This window comes from Gallus gallus, chromosome 1 (genome assembly GCF_016699485.2).
Source record: "Gallus gallus isolate bGalGal1 chromosome 1, bGalGal1.mat.broiler.GRCg7b, whole genome shotgun sequence".
Lineage (NCBI taxonomy): Eukaryota > Metazoa > Chordata > Aves > Galliformes > Phasianidae > Gallus > Gallus gallus.
In genome coordinates this window covers 84,013,258-84,028,937 of record NC_052532.1, presented here as the reverse complement: position 1 = coordinate 84,028,937, position 15,680 = coordinate 84,013,258, and the positions used below count along the sequence as shown (strand labels likewise).

The 15,680-nt window shown below is 44.8% G+C and overlaps 1 protein-coding gene and 1 long non-coding RNA gene across 8 annotated transcripts in view; one reads left to right on the top strand and one right to left on the bottom strand.

Moving 5' to 3' along the window:
- The window catches only part of NME7 (NME/NM23 family member 7), an 88,095-nt gene that overhangs the window by 1,310 nt on the left and 71,105 nt on the right, over positions 1-15,680 (bottom strand). For 4 of the 7 annotated variants that reach the window (XR_006932331.1, XR_005839401.2, XR_005839390.2 and 1 more), the window contains 3 exons: positions 15,345-15,452; positions 1,933-2,120; positions 355-1,763 (listed from right to left, as the gene is read on the bottom strand). Coding sequence is in view for 3 of the 7 variants with exons in the window: in XM_040646693.2 (XP_040502627.1) it covers positions 15,345-15,452 (108 nt within the window). In the remaining 4 variants the exon portion in view is untranslated. Of the gene's footprint in view, positions 1-354; positions 1,764-1,932; positions 2,121-15,344; positions 15,453-15,680 lie in introns of those variants that run through there. The other 3 variants (XM_040646693.2, XM_025143821.3, XM_015296724.4) reach the window with 1 other exon arrangement.
- Positions 8,404-11,980, top strand: LOC112530330. Its single transcript, XR_003071920.3, has 2 exons — positions 8,404-8,679; positions 11,626-11,980. It is a non-coding gene; the product is annotated as an uncharacterized LOC112530330 (long non-coding RNA).

The window sequence follows — 15,680 nt, the reverse complement described above, 5'->3', positions numbered from 1 at the left end:
ACTACTAATAAAAATAATGTCTTGTTCCAGGGGTTGACCTAACATTATAGAAACCTTAGAGCACCTGTGCGTCCTTCAGGGAGCACGTGTCACAATGCACTCGTAGCATATGCCCTGATTCATACGCTATAAAATCATACAACTCCAAGCTCCTATCCTCAGCTCACACCCTAGCACCAACTCAGTGACCTCACATCACCCATGGATGAGGTGCCCACACCTGCCAGCCTCCCACCGTGGGGACCAGCAGGTGCCACGACAGCCCCACTACCAACAGTCTGCTCCTGGCCCCAACCACAGTGGGTTCAGTGGTCTTCAGGCTGTTGGTTTTCTTCTTGGTTTTTTTTTTTTTTGTGTTGTGTTGCCTATGTAAAAACTGTTCTCTTGAGGCTGTCTCTGCCTTACCGCCCAGCAGTGCATCACCCTATAAACCACCCACCCACCTGAACACTTTGTTCCTTCTGCCAGGTTGGCTCAACACCATTAAGTACAACTATAACCATTAACGTGAACTTTATCACCCAACTGTGTTGATACGGGGCACCTGTGTTTCTGGGTTACAGAGAGAGATGCATAAAAATACTAAAAAAATAAATAGCAGAGTGACACATTTAACGACAAGCATCTTTAAGGCTGTGCCAGCACTACCACTTTGCACAAATACACAACAACAATCAGTGTTAACACTGCCAAACCTGAGAACTTTTGCACTGGTGCTGCCCACTTGGCCCCAAGCACCTGAGCTGCCACAGCCAAAGCCCTGCACTGCAGGAGGTGGGCTGAGCCCCACAGAGGTGCTCACAAAGCTGCTGGCAGCACAGGCCCCATGGCTGTGAGAGGCAGGTGAACTTCATGCAAGGAAGCTCTACCAGCTCCCACTATTCCTTTGGACAGTCCATTCCCTCCAGGCTGCTGCAGGATGCTGAGCCAGTGCCTCCCGCTCGCTATCTGTTGGCACCTAAGGTGTTTGCTCTGACCCCTCGGGTCCTTCACTGCCCCTGACTTTTGGCAGGCAATCCACCCAGGCCTGGCTGAAAGCCTCAGCTTACTTATGACCTACAGGAGACATCAGAACAAGCACAGCAGTTATGCATTGTATAACGTGAAAATGAGGGCCACTATGTTCTCCTCGTATATAATTATGATGTGGGTCAGCCGCCTCCCAGCGCCCATTAAAACCTATTAGCAGCTGAGATGGCTGTGGTACACGGAAGGCTCTTCACCCCAAGAACCTCACCCTTGGGAGAAGCACCAGACAGCAGGGTAACAGCTGCCAGATGTCCTGCTCACATGACAAAGCACATGGCGCTTTGCAGAGACCAGAACCAAGCCCAAGAGACGGGGGGATGCCCTCGCATTCACAAGTCACAGCTCTGAGAGCCCAGCTCTAGAAGCACCAAGCCATCTCCCAAGGGGAGCCAGGGCTGGGAGGTGCCCATATTGAGCCTTTGGCCAGGGCCAGGCTTTCCACAATGCCCCACATTCCAGGAAATGCAGCCACACTCATTCCCAGGGTCCAAACAGCATAAGCCACAGATAAAGCAGCTGTACACGTATAAAGCCTCTCAGCACACCTCACATTTGACCCAAGGCAAGGTCAGCTCTTATGATGCACACACACCTCTGGTTTCTTCACGGGATGCAGAGGTGGTAGGGAAATTCACCTCTGCACACACCAAGGATTGGTCTGAAACCAACTGAATCCATCCCATGGCCTTCACAAACAATGCTGATATTCGGGTGCGCTTAATCCTCTTCCATCCCTGGGAAGGAGTGAATTTAAGATCAGCTCACCCCTAGCAAATCCCAGGAACCATGCAACTGCTTTACAGCACGCCACTATGCCCACTCTGGTTCCTGCTCAGGGACTAATAACAATAATGTTCAGGAAGTAATAACAGGGATGAATAACTGCGACTTTCTGGCTCTGACCTTATAAACTGTTTCACCCTGGAGGAGCTGAAAGCTGCTTCAGTTCCCTGAAGATTGGCTTCCATCACACACACACAGTGCACAGCTCACTCTGATGGGGTCGGCTGCTCCCGCTGGAAGCTTCCAAACATTACCGCAAAGTTTCAGTAGTTAATGGAGAAGGCGATAATGAAATCCAGTCTGATGCCCTGGCAGAGCACAAGTAATTATCATTTTAACAATGTGTGCATGGAGAGTCAGGCAAAATCAGAAAAAACAAAGAAAAAGGGAAAGAAATCAAGTGAGGCATCCAAGGGAGAAGCAGCAGATCTTGGTAATAACCCAGGACCCAGTGCAGGCACAAAATGTACTGAATAATTCAAGCATAAGTGGTACAGACACCTACAATTTACTTCTTTTACTCGGTAAACAAAGCAAAAAAGCAGTGCTGATGACAGGTGTTGGCCAAACACAGCTTGGTTCAATGATGACATAGAATGACAGAACGGTTTGGGTTGGAAGGGACCTCAAAGACTGTGTGGTTCTTGCCCCCTGCCACACACCAGGGTGGACTGCCACCCACCAGCTCAGGCTGCTCAGAACCCCATCCAACCTGGCCTTGAACACCTCCATGGATGGGGCACCCACAGCTTCTCTGGGCAGCTCTGGCAGGGCCTCACCACCAAGTAGAAAATGTCTTCCTTATGCCTAATATAAACCTGCCCTCTTTTAGTTTAAAAATATTACTCCTCGTCCTATCACTACAATCCCTGACAAAGAGCGCTTCTTCCATCTTTCCTGCAGCCCCCTCTAGGTTCTGGAAGGCCACTAGGTCTCCCCACTAAAAAGAACAACCACAGATCCCTCAGTCTGTATTCAAATGAGAGGTGCTCCAGCTCCTTGATCATCTTCACATCCCTCCTCTGGGATGGGAGCAGGACCTCACACCTGGCCTTGATGAACCTCATTAGGCTCTCACAGGCCCACCTCTGGATGGCATCCCTTCCCTCCGACACATCAACTGCACAACTCAGCTTGCTGTCATCTGCAAACTTGCTGAGGGTGTGCTCAGTACCCTTGTCTGTGCTGCCAACAAAGTTGTTAAGCATCTCTGGTCCCAGTACCGGCTCCTGAGGCACATCGCTCCCAGCCTGGACATTGAGCTGTTCACCACACTCTTTGTGCAGCCAACCAACCAATTTCTTATCTACTTCACGGTCCATGCATCAGATTCATCTTTCTTCAATTTAGAGACAAGGATGTTGTGCAGCACAGTGTCAAATGCATAAGTCCAGGCAGACAACATGAGCTGTTGTTCTGTTTTCCTCACCGTCCCTCCCAGCTCAGGGGATCCTATGATTTGCCATAGAGACAAAGCAAGGCACACCTTCAACAGTAGCAGCATGTGAGACATGCAGCAATCCTTATGTCTTGCCACAGAGAAAATCCCGGCAATGAAAGAGTACCTTAGCAGTCATGGCCCATTCACGCTGACCCTTGGGGTGGCAGTTCTGGACAAGCAGTATTAGACTGATGAGGAGACACATCAGTAAAAAACATGCTGAGATCACAGATTCAATTCACATCCATCATTCAGAACATGCCAGCAGTTTCAGTCCTCCTTCATCACTGCCAAATCAGAACTGGCAGCCAGGAGATGGAAAGCTTTTTCATCCCTGTGTTCACTTAGAGCCATCAGTCATCTCAGTGCCTCTCAAGCAGCCAGACACTCATCAGTACCCTCTCCATGAAATCCCTGTGAAACTGCACCTTCTTGACTCAGTGTAGGTATCCAGCAACGTGATCCAGGGGGATGTTTGCTGACCTCAATTTACAGAATCACTAATAAGTACCACTCTCCCAAAACACTTAAGTCTTATAATTTTTACAGGGTATCTCACCTTGAGGTCACTAGTAGGAAACAAAGATCTTTCTGTTCATTAATTTTGTTTTGAACATCAACATGAACTTGGAGCCTCCAGTGCACCCCTGCAGGCACTCAAGGCTAGGTTGGATGGGGCCCTGGGCAGCCTGAGCTGGTGGGTGGCAGCCCTGCCCACAGCACAGGGTCAGAACTGGGTGGGCTGTGAGGTCCCTTCCAACCCAACCATTCTATGATTCTATGATTTGCTAATGCCTAAAATGCCTTTCATCTACACTTCACAAAATTGTTAGGTTAACACACCCAAAACATGTAGATTCCTACAATCTTTCCAGGCAAAAGCAGCGTAGAAATGAAAACGGTTGTCAAAGAAGAGGGTCTAATTCATTGACCGTAAAGAATTATTTTCACACATACACCTGAAGAGAATTTAATCCTAGAAAGTTTGTTCAAACTGAAAGTCGCTCACTCCTGCCTCTCTCTAAGGCATCGAGCACTGTAAGAAATAAGGCTCTTCAGGCTGACTGAGATAGAACACACTTGCTTCAAGTGTCCAAATTAATGTCTGAAGTACAGCTGGGAAAAAAGACCCTATGCACACACACAAAAAAAACCCCACACCTTTGTAAAGGAAGGTTTTAATAAAGAAAGACTACTCAATAGCATAGTGCATATCCTGCTTTACGCTGAGTACTGATAACAGCCACCTCAATCACTATGAGGGGTTATGATCAATCCAGAAAATATGGTGAAAGGAAAGGGCAATGGGAGAAACATATTCTGAAATTTTACCATACATTAGAGAAATCTAGACTTTAAATAGGATGTAAATGAGAGGATACGACAAGAATCACTACAACACCACAACCGAAATACAAAGAAAGTGAGTTTCATGCTATTTACTATGTAACAGCACAAGAAAACAAGCAAAACCAAAACATGGCAGCAAGCACTCCTTTCACAAGGACCCGAGGTAACTCATTGAGTCCCCAGGACCACTGCCTCTATGCATCATACATGTCAGGAGGGACACTTGCCTGCTGTAAAGGTGGGGACTCTTGTGAATCAAAGAATCATAGAACTGCTTAGGTTGGAAAAGACCTTCAAGATTATCAAGTCCAACCACAACCTAACCATACTACTCTAATAACCGTCCACTACATCATGTCCCTGAGCACCACATCCAAACACATCTAGGGGTGGTGACTCAACCACCTCCCTGGAGAGCTTACTCCAGTGCTTAACAACCCTTTCTGTAAAGAAGTGTTTCCTGATATCCAACCTAAACCAATCCTGGCACAACTTGAGGCCATTTCCCCTCATCCTGTCACCTGTCATCAGTGAGAAGAGGCCAACCCCCACTCTCGTTTAATCACCTTTCAGGTATTGGAAGGGAGCAGTAAGGTCTCCCCTCAGCATTCTCTTCCCCAGACTAAACAGCCCCAAACATGCCTACGATGCCCCGGAGCCAGGCAGCTCAGGTGCAGACAAGACACTAGGCCCAGCAACACAGGTATTGGTGCAAGCTGCAACCTTGAAAAAGCACCTGAGATTTCTCAGTAAAGCAGGGTGTGGATGTATTCTCACAAGCCACAGGTGCCAGGAGGACTTCTTGCCAATAGTGAGTTACGGCTCTCCAGCCTACTCCGAGAGCATGGAGAGTCAAATTTCTTCTGATTAATGCAAATAGGGTGGAAGTGGTCACAAAGAGAGAACAAGAATGTGTAGAGCAGCAAGTACATAAGTGAAATAACGAATAAAGGCAGCCACCCATTAAAGCTCTTCCCGAGCAACCCATATGCTCTGCATTTGGCCAGGGGACCCAATAGGCTGCCCCCAGCAGCAGGACAAATGTTATGACACATAAGACAGTAATATAATATCCTGCAAAATAACAACGAAACAGAAACAGCAGGCAGTCCACAAGCAGTGGCTTCACAGGCACCGTTATAGCTCCTGTGCAGACTGTAGCTCTGTGCTGATAGCACAGCATGCAAAAAAACCACCTTCCATGTAATGTCAGTAGATCTGGAAAGCGCCGTTCTCCTCTGAGACAGGTCAGCGTTGGGAGGCCAAGAGCTTGTTTCAAGTCTCAGCAATCCTCTCTGATTACAGCACTGTTGCCATGGGCTGAGCCCTGAGCTGCCATATCAGGACCAGGCTCCTGGCACATGGACAACCATGCTGCTGTTCAACAGCTGAACTGCATATGATAACTGCCACAGGAAGCCCTCAGTTCCCGGATTACAGTCAGATATTCTCAGCACAGTGACCCTCCCCAACACAGCAGCAATAAATGCCACTGAGATCAACACAGAGAAACTTGCCCACATAGCCATGAGATATGCTTATAGATAGGCCACTCCCCATCTATATACCAATGCACTTAAGAGTTGAAGAAGGAGAATTTTACTCTGGCTGGTGACTTCAAGGAGCCCATGACAACAGCCAATACCCTTACAGGTGATCACCACCATTTTGTTCATTCTGCTCTGTATTTGCACAGCCGCCAGCACAGGAGCATCACACAGGGCCGAGCCCTCAGTATTACCATAACAGAACACAAAACCAAAATTAGTGTGACACTACACTTTGAAAAATTGGTTATTATTAACTGTGCAAGAAGAATTGGTTTATAGAGCTTGATAACTCTTAAGATCCTCCATGCTGTTAGCATCTACGCTAGATAGAAAAACCATGTTCACAGTCTTCTGTCCAGATTAACACAAGTTTGGCTTTGTTCCCTACCCTGCATGCTACACATAAATTTCAACACATACATGCAGACGAATGACTTCAATTCTTTCCTCAATTACAGCTGGTGTACAGTAGTCAGTCACTGACAAAAAAAAGGGGTTAACCCAATACAAAAAGTACAAATACAGCTGATCATTTGCCTATCTTACCTCCGAGGCAGAGCTGGGAGGTGCAGCTAGATGAGATCAGTAATAGGAATTCATGTAAAAATATATTTGCATCACACAGCCATGTGCCACAGGAAAACAGCGCTGCTATTACAACAAGAGAAGTTGAAGGACTCTGTGCTTAAGAAATAAAAGGAGATTCTGAGCCTCTACACAACAGTGCCCACTTACTGCTTTTGCTGTATAAGTTTTCTCTATTCTTACTTTAGTCTGCCAAAGAGCCATTGAGTTGCAGCTTAATTGGTATTGTGTTTCACATGGGGGAACATGGAGGGGTAGAGGAAGCAGGGCCTGGGCTTTGGGGCTCAAAATGAGGGAACAAAGCAGCTGACTCAAAGCCACAAACTGGGCCTCAGATGAGTTACAAAGCATCATGCCTTCTCTCTGCCTTGACCTCCCCTCCACAAAATGCCCTTGCTCAGTGCAACATGGACAGGTGCCAAAAGTCAAGCGCACACAGGTTACCTTCAGAAGGTGAGACTCAAAGAGCTGTGTGGTTGACACTCACCAGCTGCTCTTCTTTAGCACTCAGAGAGCTCTGGCCTGGCAGAATGAGGAGGAACCAGACCTTGCATCTCACCCACAAGAGGAAGCACAAGGGCTGAACTATTTCACTACTCCATTTAAACAAGATTCTAATTTAGTTTGCCTGTCTGGCCCACAAGCATAGTAATTATACAACTGATGTTCAAAATTAGGCTGCAAGTGACCCAATATCATCAGAAAGAAAGAGAGGAAGAGAGGAAGAAAAAGATCAATCATCACCAACATGTGTTGAAAATCCATCCCTCTATTGTTATTTTACATTTTCCCTTCTCTTCATGTGATGATCTAGTGGGCATGGTGGTGATGGGTCGATGGTTGAACTAGATGATTTTAGAGGTCTTTTCTAATTCTTTGATTCTATAAACCTATGCAAAAAGCTTACTTAATTCTCTGTACAACTGTATATACAGCCTCAGGAAGTGTTTGGAAACAGAATTCCAGTGCTAACATTCTCTGATATGCAAAAACACCACCAAATGAGAAGTTTTCCTACACTCCAGATTCTTTCCAACCTGTTCCTGCAGCTGTTGGATAAAAAGTGTCAAGAAGTTAAAACGGAGAAGCACTTGGAATCATAGTAAGCATTACCTGACAGTGCTCGCTATAGAGCAGAGAGACTGAAATTTCCAACTGTGGCCAGAAATAGCTATTGCTCTGATGAAAACTTACAAAAAAGAAAGAAAGAACAACCAAACCTTCCTGTTTTTCATTTCTGTTTACTGGTGATGATTAAAAGCACCTTACACTGGATTATGCAGCTCAGTGTGAGCCCCTAATAAAAAGCTTCATTGCAAAATTGCCGTATGACTGAGTGAAACAATGGCTGCTTTATTAATATTTTAAAGACTCCTGAGGGAAATGCTGTACAGCTGAAATGCCCTCAGTGAAAGGTTCATTGCCATGCTATGCACTTCTGCTGTGTAATGTTTTACAAGCCACGCTGCTCTGTGAATGGAGAGAATTAGTTCTCAGCTGGTAGAGGCGGCTTGCATAATGCCAGACAAGTTAATCGGTAACAAGCAATGCAGGAGACCTTTGTTCAGAATGTGACACACATGAATTCCACACTAAGCACATTGACGCCTCTGAGAGTTACTCATTGACATGCTGTATTAAATGGCTTGGACTATACCTCGGTGCACCAAAAGATGACTTTAACAGAACTCCATCCCTCTGATGCCTTCTGTCCTAAACTGCTGTGTTACAACCTAAGGGCAGCGATCAGCTCACGGCTGCTACAACAGCATTTCCACCCTGCAGCACGCCCACACGTAGAGACAATGGCAGTGAGTAGGAAGGAGAGGAGCAAGCAGAAAAAAAAAGGCAGGCTGGCAGGGAGCAAGAGTGGTTCTGTAACAGGACTCTGTTCTGACGGAACGGTTATGGGAAGCATTTGCCACATCCCCCTGCTGCAAGGTGAGTGCCTCCTCATTCACTCCAAATAGCTCACGAGATCAGCTCGCTCCTCCCGGCCTCCCCAAATAAATGCAAAGGGAAAGCATGCATGCTTCTCATGGCACTGCTTGGAACACCAGACCAAGGTACAGCTGGCTTCTAGCAGGTGGAATGCATGCCGCATCAAACCCCAAGGGTAGCTCTTAACCCTTCAGAGTTAACATAGAGCCTAAGGAAAGCAATGCTGGTTTGCATCACCCACGGCACCGGTGTGGACTAAGTACAGCTGTGAACTGGCCCATCCTGTCACTACTTATTGTCTGTCCTTGCCTCCCACTGTCCTGAGGCTGGATTCAGCCAGCTGAACTTCCTGCTGCCAGAATGTGGGCAAGTCTGTCCTCCAGGTCCCTGCCAGTAGTCTGTGCAGCTGGCTGATACCATGTGTTTGTTTAGGAACAGCCAGCCAGTCCCAGTGGCAGGGGAAAGAGCTTTCAACAGTACAGACTACCTGCAAAGCCGACATTTAAAGTAATGGGGGAAAACATCACACCATGATGATGTACAATAATAGAATCATAGGTTGAAAGGGACCTCAAAGCCCACCAGGTTCCAGCCCCTGCCATAGGCTGAGCTGCTACTCACCAGCTCAGGCTGCCCAGGGCCCCATCCAAGTCAGCCTTGAATGCTTCCAGGGATGGGGCACCCACAGCTTCTATGGGCAGCCTATTCAAAAAGAAACCATCAACCAACCAACCAAAGATCATCTATCAAAAGACAAACAAATCCCATTCTTCTTGATAGCAGCAAAAACACCCCCACCCAATAGGTTATTTTCATATCTGTGGAAGCCACAAATAGCTCAGAGGCAAGGGAGAAGGCCAGCAGATGATCCTGGAGAAGGTTCTCACTACTGCCTGGCTGGAAGGCTGCCTGTGACACTGAATGCTGACCCATCTGCCTCCACCGTCCCCCGAAGGCAGCGCCTGATGGCAACTGGCAGCGACGCGGAAACACGCACACCCTCCAAGAGGAGTCAGTAGAAAGAGCATCCACAGATGCAGGCACAAGGCCAAGAAGGAAGTTGGCACATTCTCCCCAAAAACTGGCTTGACACCTCAGTCCGCTCTACTGCTTCATACATAGCCTAGAAGACACACACTCCCACAGCAAATACCGTGTTATCATCCACTAGAAGAATTAGTCATCTAATAACATATCTCCCTGAGCAAAAGCAAGGTTATCCCACCCAGAACTCATACACTGAGGGACATAGTTTAGTGGGGAAGTATTGGTGGTAGGTGAACAGCTGGACTAGGGGATCTTGAAGGTCTTTCCCAACCTCAGTGATTCTATGATTCTGCTTTGAACCATTTTGTGGCTTATCTCATGGCAGCATCCTCTACCTATAAATACATATATACACACATGACTATTAAGCATTTTTCAATAATGCAAAGAAGCTGCAGGAGACTGACCCTGCTAAACACCATGACATGGGAACACAGGGCTTGTGGGGACAGCCCAAACATGGCAGGTTGCACCTCAGTGGAGAGACCTTTCAGACAGTCCACAGCTGGCGTAATCTATCGTCCCTAGCGTCTGGCTACAGTGCAAATGCCCTTAAGGAACCACTCACAAAAATACCTTGAACTGCAGGGTACGGGTAAAAATTTACAAGGCACAGCATGACAAAACCTAGAAATACTGGTTTTGTAATAACTACGGGTTTAGGCTAGCAGCTTTTTAATGGCTGCAGATGATGTGGATTCCTACATAATCTGGAAGGTGTTCTGCCGCTTGGAGCTGCAAGGAAGTGAGGTGTGTGCACAGCACCACCTCCTGTGGAAAGTTGTACTCATTGTACTTCCAGCGCTGTGAGATTTTCACAGCATGATTTTTCATTTTCCTTCATTCCGTAAGGGGGCACATAAATTGTGAAGTTTGGTAGCCACAACACATTCTAGAGCGCTTCAACTAAGCATAGACCAGGAATGACTAATTTCAAGGAACCTTGTTTGTCCAGGGAATGCTGATTCATTGGATCTGATCGTTTGCCAACACACCTATTTCAACAGCACTTTTACCAGGAGTGTTTCTCAGGTCCAAGATGGTGAGCTGAGCCAGAGCAATCTTTGACTGCATGCACACGAAAGAAACAGATGCAAAACTGTCTCTGGCGTGTTGCTCAGATTCAGAAGAAAATCTGAATCCAGGTGAGCACTGTAACTGTCTGACTGGTTGAAATAGTGCCTGCTTTTTAAAACAGAAAAAAAAACTGCCAACATGTAGACTGGCACCTGCTTTCCATATGGGAAACAAATGCCTGCTCTGAATGAATATTCTAAGCAACATTATCAGTTGGCCTGAAAAATAAAGAAATGGAGGTTTTAGCCATTACCTGTGAAACTCCAACATTTCATAAATACTCCACGTTTAACAGAATTATTTCCTTACTTTCTTCTTTCTCTCCTCTCCCCATTCAAATGGAAGATTTATGGGAGAGCTGTGAAAATGGACTGTTCTATGTGTGTCTATATGTTGTCACTTGTGACTATACATTATGTACTGATACAAGGACACACAAGTACAAGAAATCAATAAAAAAATGCCTGGTCCAGTAAGTCAAAGTGCTCTTCTAGGTGGCTTCAGGGCTCGCTCCTCCTGTATCAGCACACTAATAAAAACATTAGCTGCTAGAGCTTTACAACTGAAAATACACTGGTTTTTCCACATGGCCAGTTGTATTTTAGACTCACTGCATCACCCGTCATCTGCGGAGCCCAAGTGAGTTATTCATTAACTCTCTGATATGTTTCAGTCACTGCCCAAAACGTGAAGTAGATCGTAGAACAAAGACAGGTCTTAAGGGTCAAACTAGTGGGAGCAAGTGCTGGTGTTTGGTTTTCAGGGCTTGGCTTGTTTGTTTGTTTGTTTTTTAGATTAAAAAGTGAATGTTCCTTTTTCCAGGTCCATGGAAAAGAGGACCAACAGAAAACACTGGAAAACTACTGCACTACATTAAGTAAATATATTGTTCACAAACTAAGTGTGTAAGCTGACCCTTACTTAGTTAGTCAGCCCTTGTACCTGAGAGCGTTGCTCCCTTTCCTTCCCCAGCATGTCTTTCTTGATCATGATTTTGGGGAGAAAGTTCACTGCCTTCCCTTTCTACTGACCACTGAGTATATGAACTACCAAAGGCATCAAGAATCTGACTATTAACGTCACAAAGCATCTGATCTTCAATTACCTAACTCGTCTCTCTGAACAGTTAAGGACACTGTTCCAATTATGGACAATCAGCCAGCAGTTTTCACTATAAGCACTTCTAAAATCTCTGCTAGATCTTCAGCCATGAGTGATGAAAACTGCACAGGGTGGTGGGAAAATATTAAAATATGCAGTATCTGGTACTGAGGATACCTGAGTCCTTAAGAAAGCACTGCTATGTTTCCTTCTAACACAGGAATGCATCTTTATTGTGCTTTGATAAATACTATGCATTTAAGGTACACAATGGGATAGTGAGTTAGCCAGATATCTCCCCTTTCTGTACCCATTTTGTTCTGGAAGATCAGAAGTTCCCAGAAGAACTAACATATGCACATCAACCTCTTCACCTTCCCAGCAACAAAATGGCAACAGCAGCACTCCCTTTGGCCACTTTGCCTCCAAGCTCCTAGGGGCAATGCTGATCCTGAAGATGTACACACAGAACACGTGGCCACAATGGAGTCTGGATTGTGGCAAGGACCCCCGAAACTCTGCATTAACGTTAGCAGTTTAAGTACTCTATGTGCTGGCCAGCTCTCTGTACAAACCCACTGGGCTCACTGAAAGCTCAGAGATACTGGAAAATCCACTGTGCAGGCCCCTCAGCCTGTGAAGAGAGGCAGTACTGGAAATGGGAGCATCTGGAAAACGATGATTCAGCCACAAAACATGGTCAAGGTTGCACAGAAGCTATGAATCAAAGGTAGCAAACACCATTATTCACCGTCTATCAGATTGACTCTGTCTGCTTTTGGGGCTGCAACTGTTGGCTAAGGCCCACCTCTCTGGTTGACCAAGACTTGTGGAAAGCTTACATCACAGCATCCTCTTTCCAAAAATACTTATTGGGTTTAGGGGTGGTGCAAAACCTGACAGGATTCAGAAGAGAAATTAAACCATTTCCCGTTCTGCAAATTAAAATAGAATATAGAAGGTGTATGTGGCAGGAAATAGAGAAAAAAGAGGCGTTAACAACTTAATGTCATTATTTGCAATAATGATTCTGCAATTTGCTTTCTAAAACTAGTTGCACATATTTTTGTCTTCTCCAAAATGGAATATTAAGTCAGAACATCTACATACAGAATTTGAGAGCCAAAGAGTTCCATGCCAAAATTTGAAAAGGGATTGGGCCGAACTCACATCAAATCAGCAACAGAGTTAAAAATGAAACTCTGAAGCTCCTAGCTCTCGTGCCTGACGAGATAGGTTGCCAAACGTATCCTTTCAAACAGCAAAAGGGAGTGCAATAATTTGTGCATAGTCTGGGGTTTTGAGCTACAGGATGATACCTGTAATAGAGTAGTAATCCGGTACAAAAAAACAGTGCCACCTGAAGAAATGAACGAGATTGCTAGTGATTATATGCACACAAACTACACTGAAAGAAGCAAATCCCACTGCTACATTCAGGCGCGGAGCCAATATAGGACTGCCAAGGTCATTCTCATCTACAAGTGCTTTATCTATCCCTGTGAGTTCTCCCCCACTGAGGCTAACTGCTCTGTTCAATTCAATGTTTTAAAATATTCAGTTATTCATTCAAGAATGAAAGCATTCTCCACCATTCATTGAAAATAGCATATTTCCTATAAATGTTAGCCTGGCCCAGTGCCTTTGGCTGAGGTTTTCTTCTGTGGTTGTCCTGCACGCCACAGCATCACTTTGCCCAGGACATACAGCACTATTACAGCTAACGGGGATGGGCAAGGGGAAGGCCTGGCTTCTGCTTGCCAAGCAAGTGAGTCCTCCGTCACTGATGTTAAGTACAGAAAAGCCTAGAGAGGAAGTTTCTCCCAACGATCACCTCAGAGCGCACTGGATCATTTATTTTTCATCATTCGTGATAAGCTTAAGCAAATCCAGATGCTTCCCTACATTTTCAGGCACCTCCATTTCTTACAAAACACAGATCTGAGGAAACTCTATAAAGTACAGTTCTGACAGTAAAAGGCTTCCATATAATGCTCATTTGTCAATCAAAATTAAGCATTCACTCAACTGATGTCCTTTACAACTGCTGCTTTAAGCTAGACTATATAGAAGAAACTAGAAACACGAAGAACCACATTCTGTATACAATTATGCCTATGTTAGCTGTAAACTCAATTTAAACCATCAGCAAAATGGAGTTATAGTTGCTTTGCACTACCAAGCAGCATAGAGGAGACCGACAGTGAATACGAAAGAGAATTCTGCTGAACTACTAAAATGCTGTATCAGTGCTGGTGAGATTCTCTTTCCTCTTGTGGATTACGTCTTATTTTCTACTGCCATTTAAAAGAAATAACTGATAGAACTTAGGTACATGATGACAAATACCTGTTTGCTTGTTTAAATCCAGACCCCTTGTGCAGAAATTAAAAGTTGCTAACTTTCAGTGGCAGCCTGGAAATGGTTTAAAAAGCTGTGACTTTGTTGATGTTGGCTGCAATTCTCAATTAACACTATGCTATTTTTTAAGTTAGATGCAATTTCCTGTCAAACAGCACTTTAACCCACACATCTAATTTTACCTCATGATGGGAGATCATGATGCAGTTAGCTGTTCTTCCTCCCTCAATGAAAACACTTTTGGCCATGTAAAATTATCCAAGCTAGGAAAACTCTTGCTGCTTCATCATGTTTCTATAGTCTGACAGCAAACTACTCATAAATACTTGTAGAAAGTATGGTAGAAGCTATGCACGCACTGAAGAAACATATGCATTGATGAAAAGATCCATCCAAGATACAATGACACACTACTTCAACACCTCTTGTCCAGACCTCATCTCTGGGGCATGGTATTAGGTGACTGAGCTTGTTCTGCCTTTATAAATTCCTTTAACTTATTTTTTTCCATTTTATTGGACTTAATGAAAGCATATGAAGCCAAACTCAGATAATAATGATTAGTAAGTTACTATAAAACACGGGAAATTCCATATGACGTGCATAATTATGCCTATGTATCAATCAAACTGGGGCCCATGTAAAGAATTTGAACCTTTAGTGCCTATAACGTTCCAGGCCTGACACAAGCTCTCTGTGGAGACAGGCCAGATTAAGAGTCATAGTGGTCATCCAAGCAGAGGTCAAGAAGGTACCCTTGCAGAAGCACCGTTACAGGTTGGCATCCAGTTCAAAAGATATATTCAACCAAACAGAAGACTCAGTTTTCATTTCACTAAGTATTTTAGCTTACTGTGCTAGTTCAAGAAAAGTGCACAGATCGAGTTTTTAGAGTATCTGAATTAAATGAGTTCATTGCTCCTTGTAAACTTTTTGCTTTTGTTTCTCGGTGATCTCTGGAATCCAGCAAAGCTACTCTACAAATAAAACACTTGAACAGCTTAAAATAGCGTCAAGTACAGTTTTTCACCTTAAATTTTCTATGATATAAAAGCATATGTTTATCTAGCAAGTCTTACCTCCAGAAGTCCATCTTCTGGTAGATCTGTGCAGTGGACAGCATTCTGAATCTTGTTCTTCCCAAAGACAGCACGCAGAGTTCCAGGTCGGAGATGACGGGCTATTTCCTATTAAACGCAACAGAATGAAAAGACCTTGTGAACTACATGGTGCAGTAGAATCTCATAATGCAAAACATTATTGTGATGTACTAGCATATGTGGTGCACCAGAAAAGAAAACAAATAGGGTAATTTCAGCTTGAACTACACAGGGACAACAGCTGACAAGTCAAGATAAAAAATTGTGAAAATTGCTTGAAACTGGGCCAGTTGAGCCAGGTTAGTTGGAATATAG